Here is an 8,011-nt window from a genome sequence, read left to right on the forward strand (position 1 = left end):
TAAAAAAGTAATTACAAAGTAATATTATCTCAGAGGCTTCTCGGCTCATCAGCATTTACCCCGAGAACCAAGCTCCTCCGAGAGTCACTCTTCCAAAAAACCAAACCAAAACAAAACAAAAAGTCCGAGGCGGGCTGGGAAAAGAAACCAAATCTCTCTCTGAACCCGCTTATTCAGCACGGGCATCCTCCACGGCCCCGTCTGGATGTGGCATGTGGCCGGAGGGTGATTTTGTTACTCGAGAGAGAGCACTCGGGACTGCGCGACTGTTTTCAGGCTCCTATCTAAGTTTCTTTCGGTGCCGGGTGCTCGGCGCTGTGCAGGTCTCCTCTTCACCACCGCCGATCGATGATCACAGGGGGTTTCAGAGAGAATAAAATGCAGAGGCAACAAGAGATCCGGTTGATGCTTCTCCATTTTATTTTCTCTGCAGGCAGCCTGGATCCAGCGACATGACAGGACTTAATTAACCTGTGGGGTTGCGCGGGAGAAATGGAGCAATGGGGAGGGGAAAAAATCCAGAACTTTGAAACCTCCGCCTTTGCGATGATTTTAAGCCGGCCCTGAGACTGCAGGGCTGGGATGGAAGTGGGACTGGCTTGTCCCCTGCCAAATCTCTCTCACGTCCCCCTCGCCCTCGGAGCAAAGCTCCTTTCGCAGCGATGCGAGCAGCGTTGACAGGCCGGTACCTTACGGGCTCCCATCCCACAGCTGTTTCTCGCTCCTTATCTCCTCCCTTAGCCCTCGGGGTAGAGGCTCAACCTTCAACTCCCTTTTCCCCATTTCCCTCTGCCTCTTTTTTAACTTTCAGAAAACACTGACACTTTCTACGTTACTTTTGGCCCGGCGCAGACTTTCGGTGACCTTCAAAACTCCGCTCGGAGCAGAACGAGGTTTTGGCCACATTTTCCGGTGTTGCCTGACCCAAAGCTTCAGGAATGTGATAAGAAAGTTGAGTTCTGAACCGAGCTGCCGATAGTGAGGTCTCTTTAATTAGGGCGTTATCAGAGCCAAGCCTGATTAAAATGTGCTGAAAATAATTGAAAGTTGTACATCTGCTGCATAACGGGGCCTGCTGGAGGCATCCAGTTGTTGGAGGAGCCCAGCTGGATGAAAGAGGAGAAGGAGAAGAGGAAAACTGGGCAGAGGTTTCAAAGCCTTAGTTCCCTAACCCCCACCCCATCCCAGACTTGGCAGTAATGTCACCGCAGAGCCAAGGTAGCATCTTTCCCACGGTCGGAGGAACCAGCTAAAAAAAAAAAAAAGAGTTCAACCTTGAGGAGAGCCAAAGCAAGAACATTTTATCCACCCACCAATAAAAAAAAAATAAAAAAAAAGAAAGAAAACACCCTTTGCCGAATTCCTCCTTGCCGAAGGAGCTCTCTGCATGTCGCCAAAAATAGTCGTGGCAAAGCCCCAGTGCTGCCCGCGCGAGGATACAGCCCCGAGCTGAAGGGACACCCCCGCGGGCGGAGGGACCGTCCCCGCGGCGAGGCCGCTCGGCCTGCGGAGCACGGGAGGGAGCCGGGACACGGCCCCTGCTCCCGGGGACGGAGCCTTCCTCCAGGCTCTCGCAGGGCCTCGATCCACCCCAGCGGGGCCGGGGCGGCGCAGAGATGCGCCGGTTCCCCCGGTGCCCACAGGTGCGTGTGTGTGTGTAGGGCTTGGGGTGCCGCAGACCGAGCAAAGCCCGGTGCAGGCCCCCGTGTTTTGGTGCGTTAAAGGCTCCGTTTCTCTTCGGGGCGGTTAAACTCAGACGACAGGACGGCGCAGGGTCGCAGCTATTTTGTCCCTCGCCCACCTAGGGCCGAGTTTATTTCACTCGCCCTCCCCTCCACCTTCTCCTCTGTATTTCTGCCCAGCGATTACAAAACCTCTCCGATGTCTAAAATCCTTACAGATGTCTTAAAAAAAAAAAAAAATCCCCTGCCCGGCGTGCTTTATGCAGGCCGCTCGCCGCCGGTCGGAGCCCGAGGCCCCCGCGGGGCACGCAGTGGCCCCGGGGCCTCGCCGCTGGCCCGGCGCGGCCGAGCCTCCCCCCGAGCTCCAGGGATGCTGCCCGTCTTTCCCAGCCGGGCTCGGTTTCCGACGTTAGAGCCCGGCTCTGGGCGGACAGCGGGGGCCGGGGGCCGGAGGCAGCGGAGCGGTGGCACCGGGACCGCGAGCCGGCACTGCCCGGCGGCCTCCCCGCCGCCGCCATCGCCTCTCCTCAATGCAAAGGTCGCCCTGGGCCACCTCGCCGGCCTTGGGCCACCCCTCGGCGGCCAGCACAGAGAGCGCCCGCCCGGCCTCGGCCTCCGCTCTGGCCTCCCGCCCTGCCTCCCTTCGCCAGCCTCCAGAAAGCCGGGGACACCCCGGCTCCTCCCGGGGCGGTCGCCCCCAGCCCCTCCCTGCGGGTACGTGGTTGCCCCCCTGGCGCACAGCTAGCCCCAGCTGCGGGCTGGGTGCGGGCGAACCCGAGCCAAAAGCGGCGGGACCCCGGCGAGTCGGCCCCGCTCCGGCCGGGCCGCGCACCCTCCGCCGCTCCCGGTCCTCCCTCCCTCGAGTCTCGGGGCCGCGACGGCCCGAGCTCCCCCTCGGCCAGACTCCCGCGGCGCCGGGTGTGCGGGGTAAGCGCTCAACAACACGGGGCCAGCTGAAGGAGGGGGGAACAAGACCCGAAAGGGCTCGGGCAAGCTCTCTGCACGCTCGCCCCCTCTCCTTTCTTCCTCGCGTTTGCACCAGCAGATGTTTACACTGCAGCCACTGGAAGAAAAACGATTAGACGATGATCCCGGTGGCGCACGCAGGGGCTGCCCCGTCGCCCGGCCGTGCAGCAGCCCACGGGAATTTCTCAGGGCGGTGCAAACACCGGGGGCCGCAGCGAGATACAGCGCAGCCGGCCCCGGCCACGCAGACGCTGAAAAGAAACTACGAGGCGCTCCCGTTTGCATACCCCGGCCTGGGGGGCATTCAGCGCTCCCCACGTTAATTCGACAAGGGGCTTGAAAACACTAAGGTGCGGACTAAGGTTCGGGTTCAGGAGGAGGTCTGGAGGTACGTTTCCCCCTTACCCCCAAGATTTGTAGAGGGAATTTGTCTCGGGGCACCGGCCCCATCTCCATTCCAGCATTTGCGCCGTCCCCGGCCCGAACAAACCTTTGCGAGGCGAGGGGCTGCTCCAGCCCGGGGTGTGTGGGCGGGAGGAGGTGGGGGGGGGGGGCTCCATCCCCCGTGGCAGAGCCGCCCGCCGCAGCCCGCTGCCCCCAGGGGGGCTGGAGGGCAAGCAACTCGTGGCTCCTAAAAATCCGCGGAGGGCCGTGGCTGCCGCACAGGGAGGGAAAGGAGTCAGGGAAGGGCTGGCTCGCCGAACCCTGCGCGGCTGCTGCGCCGAGAAAGGCTGGGCTCGGTGTTTACATCAAGCGCGGCCCGGCGAGGCTCAGCGGGCGCCCTGCGGGGGCCGGCCCCCCACCCCGAGCCCGGGGCGCCCGGCAGCGCTGCCCTTACCCTGGTTGCGAATCGCTTGCTGGCTCTCCAAGCAGTTGGGCAGGTAGGGCCCATTGGGGAACATCCTAGCCTGGCCGGAGGGCGGCTGGCTGGGCGGCGGGGCGCCGAAGGGCCCGTAGCGGCAAGCGCCGGCCGTGCCGGTGAACTGGCCGGAGAAGTGGACGGTGAAGGCGCTCAGGTATTGCTCCTCGTGGGGGTCCGACCCGTTCCAGCTCGGCTCCTGCTTGATGAAGGAGTGGGGCCCCAGCGAGCCGTAGGAGGCCCCCGGAGGGAAGTCCAGGACGGGAGCCCACTGCGCCGCGCTGCTCACCGGCATGGTGCAGTTGCTGTTGCCCGGCAGGGAGGGCACGGAGGGAAGCAGCGCGTTGAGGTCTCGGACATCGGAGCCCATCTGCTCGCAGACCTTCTGCCTGCCGCCGGGCAGCCAGTCTCCCCCCGGGCCGCACTTGTTCCAAGACACCTGGCCCCTGCCCGCCAAGCCGGAGGCCGGCTCCGGCTGCAGGCACCAGGCCGGCGAGCTCAGCCCTTTGGGGGAAGTTTGCTCCGCCACGCAGCTCCCGGGGTCCAGCCCTGCGGGAGCCGGCAACAGCGACAGGGAAAGGTTGTTCTCCAGGATCGCCTCCGGGCTCGCACCCGCTCGCAGCGCAGGGGCAGGGCTGGGGTGGGGGGAGCGTGTGGCTGGGCGTCTGTCTCGGCGGTGCGTGTGTCCCTCTGTCCGTGCTCGGGGGGCACGGCCGCCTCGCACGCCTCACCTCGGATGCCTGCTCACCCTCAACTTTGCAAAGCTCAAATAGAGGCGCTTGCAGGGGAGGAGGAGTCAGCCACGCCGATCCTCCATTCACACAACCTCCGCCGAGGGGCTGCCCACAGCCCGCTCGGCTGAACCCAGCCGGACCAGACACGCGGGGGAAGGGGGGGGGGGGGGGGCGAGGGGAGCCGGGGATGGAGGGGGAGAGGTTACTGTGGGAGAATATATCTCCCCTACACATCACTCCCACCCTTCTTCTGGTGCAAGTGCCACTAAATCTCACCCTAACGTCCCTTCGCTTTTAGGAGAGACTTGCGAGACTGTTAGAGGGATCCAGGTGGCCAGTAAGTACGTGCTGGATGACTTCCCCCGCCAGCTCCCTGCGTGTCCGTGGGCACTCCCGAGGGCGGCGGGGTCGCGGGCCCTGGGGACGGCGCGGAGAAGCCTCCGCCCTTGCAGGAGCCGGGGGAAGTGACCCAGCCCGGGGCGGGCGGACCCCGTCCCTGCGAGGGGAAAGCGTCTTTCCAGGTGCCTCTCCCGCTAAGGGAGGAACCCGCGTCTCCCTGAGCTCCTGCGGGGTCCGGGCCGCCTGCCCGGGCCCCCGCCCCCGCGCAGCGGGCGCTCCCTGTCCTCAGGGAACCGGCCGTGCCAGGGTACAGAGGGCTCCGCCGGCGAGGGGAGGGGAGGCCACCCTTTGCAACGGGACCGGGGCCGGCGTGGGACCGGTCCCAGCCCCGTCCCTGCGACCTGCCCGTGTGTGAGAGGGAAGGAAGCGGCTGGGCGGGCGGGGGAGGATCGCAGCGCTATGAGTCACCTGCTTTTGGGAGATTCACCTGGCACTGCACCTGGGGAGCGCCGGGCTCTCTCTTCCCTCCCCAGCCTTCTGGACAGCAGCTCCTCAGCGCGCATCCCGCGGGAGAGCCCCCCATGGCATTTCATACGTTATCCCCGGACGGTCCTTCCAGGCGACACGGAGGGTTGCGGGTCGGCCCTGGCAGCGAGGGATGCCACGATTTCTGCGGTGCGGGACCGGCAGGAAGCCCCGTGGCGGGCGGCAGAGCACCGCGGGACGTGGCGGGACCCGGGGCAAAGGCGACCCCCGCCGCATCCCCCGCGGGAGACGCTCTCACCAAACGCAAGAAGAAGGATCCTGCCGTCTTCCTTCAAAACTACTAATTAACAACCACCGGGGGTGGGGGGGAGTGGGGGTGGGTTGCTTCTACGAGCACGCGTGGGACGGCTCCTGGGAGCTGCGCCCCGGCGCAGAGTACGCGGGGGAAGCACCGCGACCCGCGGGACCTTGCGCATCTTCCCCGGCCGCTGTTAAAACGGCGGCACCGACACGGCCTCTGTGGCCATCGCTCTGCGCACACCCCGCACCGCACGAACCCGCACCCTCCCCGGCCGCCTCACCCTCCCTCCGCGGCTAAAATGATAAAGAAAACGCCATGAACGGTTACCTGCCGCTGGAAAGAGCCAGCCCGTTGCCTTCCCGGTGACAATTTACACGTGGGTATTTCCTTTCCCCTGCGGCACTAAAGGTTACGGCAAGCGTCGCCAATCTTGAAACGCTGTTTTACAATTCAAAGAGTAAATGCTACAACAAAATAAATTAAAACAGCTCGTTATTACAGTAACCAAGTATAATTTAATTTTCTTTCTAAATTCTTTAACCAAACCCATCGGGTTTTATTATTAGTGAAATTACTTTAATTTTCACAAGCTATCTTTAGAGAATACCCTTTTTAAATCCCTCTTTTGATGCTTAAATCTATTTATTACGGAAATCTACGTGTAACGTAAGAGCGAAAGATTTGTTTATTATCTTTGCCGATATTAAAGATCGCCTAGGTTCACAGGATCTGCCGTTTCTGATGAGCACACACAAAACCACTCTCAGACGGCATTTGTGAACGCAGCCCATGCCCGTGAGGGAGAGAGTGCGCTGCCCCTTCTGACACCTCCCGTCTCCGAGGCGTGCTCCCCGGCTCCGACCGCACCGGGGCTCTCCGCACACACCAGTCGCCCCCCGCCCCTCTACCCGCAGGGGCCTTGTGGGGAGATGCGGATTCGGGAGCGGGGCTGCTGCTGGGTTTGCTCACTTCTGTGGTGGACCGACACCTGAGGTTGGTCCCTTTCACCTCCGGCTCTAAAATCGGCAACGTACATACAGAAATAGAAGTCTTCGGCCAGCCTAAGCGGGGTATTTTATTTCCTGTTAAAACTAGACCTCTCTTGGTACAAACAGAAAAAGCCTTTCCGCAGCGGACTACTTTTCGAACTAGTGCGGGTTTAGTTTTGCTTTATTCTTTTCGTGAAATAACATGGCTTGATAAATCTTCTTGAAAGGGAAAGATGTTTTCTTGATCCCCTAGGTCTGCGTTATTCCACCTGGAAGGAAGGACTGCCGAAGCCCGTCCAGCTCTTCGCCTCTCTCGCGCTCTTGCCCGCGGTGAAACAAGAAGATCCCTTGGCCATCACCGCATCCTCCCTCCCCGCGGCTGCCGTCAGCGCCTGCGGCGGGGCTGGGAAAGCCGTGCTCGGCCGGGGGGGCTCCGGGGCCGCCGGCTCAGCCCCGCGCAGCGCCCTGCACCGGCACCTGCGCCCCCCCGGGCCGCCTCAACCCGTGCGGGACCCGGCGCAAAAAGGGCGGGGATGTCCCGGGAGAAACCCTCAGCAGTGCAGCCCGACGAGGAGGACGAGGGAAGCCCGGACCCTTCTACCCACGGACGGGCTGGGGACTTTTTGGAAACGGTCAACGCCACTTTCCGCAGCCGTTCCCCTACAGCCAGCACCAGGGAGACATAAAAATCTCCCGCCCCGCACTTTTCCAGTCGGGGCCGGGAGCGCTGGCAACAGCTCCCCTCAGGAAAGCCCCGGCATGCCGAGACGAGCTGCTCCCCCCGTATAGGGGACGGTTGCTCGCCTCTTCCCCGGCATCCCGACCACGATTCCAGTCGCACTCTGGCGTAAACCACCCCATGCCCCGCAAACCGGGCGCCCGTGTCTGGGCCTCGCTGCCCAGCTGAAAGCAATGGCCGGAGAGATGGCAGTTCAGAGACAGCATCTCCTTTGCCGGTGTCCAGACCCAGACGATCCGGAACATTTTGCCCTCTGCCTTCCAAACACGGCCCGTTCCAAATCTCTGCCAGGCAGCAATCAGGCTTTATTGTTTTGCCCGCTATTCCGTAGCTATGGTAATTCCTGATAATGCTCGATCTTCGATTGTGCTCGAAGGCATACTCTACAAGATCAAACAACAGATATTTCCTGGACGAGGATTATTCTACTGAGAGTCCCACTCGATCCCGGGCAAAACGGGCTCGGGAACCTGCTCCGACCTGAGCAGTGCAGAAGCACCTCCCCAGCCGGCGTTTCCCCGTTCCGCTTTCTCCCCTGCCATGCTAACCAATTAATGGGCCGGTAATTCTTACTACACTTTACTAAACTCCATAAACGATCTCCTCGCGGCTCGGAGGTGGGGGAGACTGATTTAAACAGAGATAAATTCCCAGCCCTCCCAATCCTGCTCAAGCCGCTCACAGCGCGCAGGGAGATCTGTCTCCTTTCACTCAGGGAGCTGATCAGAGTTTGATTATTTAAGCGCCAAGAGCAGCAGAAACAAAGCTGCGAAGCGTCTCCAGGAGCGCAGGGCGCCGAGGGGCAGGAACTCATCACGGCGGGCCCGATCCTGCATTCCTCCCCGCCTCCCCCAGCACGGCGGGCACCGCGGCAGCCGGCAGCCCCCGGCAAGGCGGGACCGGCCTTCCCTGCCTG

At 62.3% G+C, this 8,011-nt stretch overlaps 1 protein-coding gene across 4 annotated transcripts in view; it reads right to left on the reverse strand.

Moving 5' to 3' along the window:
• Positions 1-5,187, reverse strand: part of WT1 (WT1 transcription factor) — a 36,052-nt gene extending 30,865 nt beyond the window's left edge. For 3 of the 4 annotated variants that reach the window (XM_063332939.1, XM_063332938.1, XM_063332935.1), the window contains exon 1: positions 3,487-4,232. In XM_063332939.1, the coding sequence (XP_063189009.1) occupies positions 3,487-3,877 (391 nt within the window). In that variant the 5' untranslated portion in view covers positions 3,878-4,232. Of the gene's footprint in view, positions 1-3,486; positions 4,233-5,067 lie in introns of those variants that run through there. The other variant, XM_063332937.1, reaches the window with a different exon arrangement.
• Between the last annotated feature and the right edge of the window lie 2,824 nt (positions 5,188-8,011).

This window comes from Chroicocephalus ridibundus, chromosome 4, assembly GCF_963924245.1.
Source record: "Chroicocephalus ridibundus chromosome 4, bChrRid1.1, whole genome shotgun sequence".
Lineage (NCBI taxonomy): Eukaryota > Metazoa > Chordata > Aves > Charadriiformes > Laridae > Chroicocephalus > Chroicocephalus ridibundus.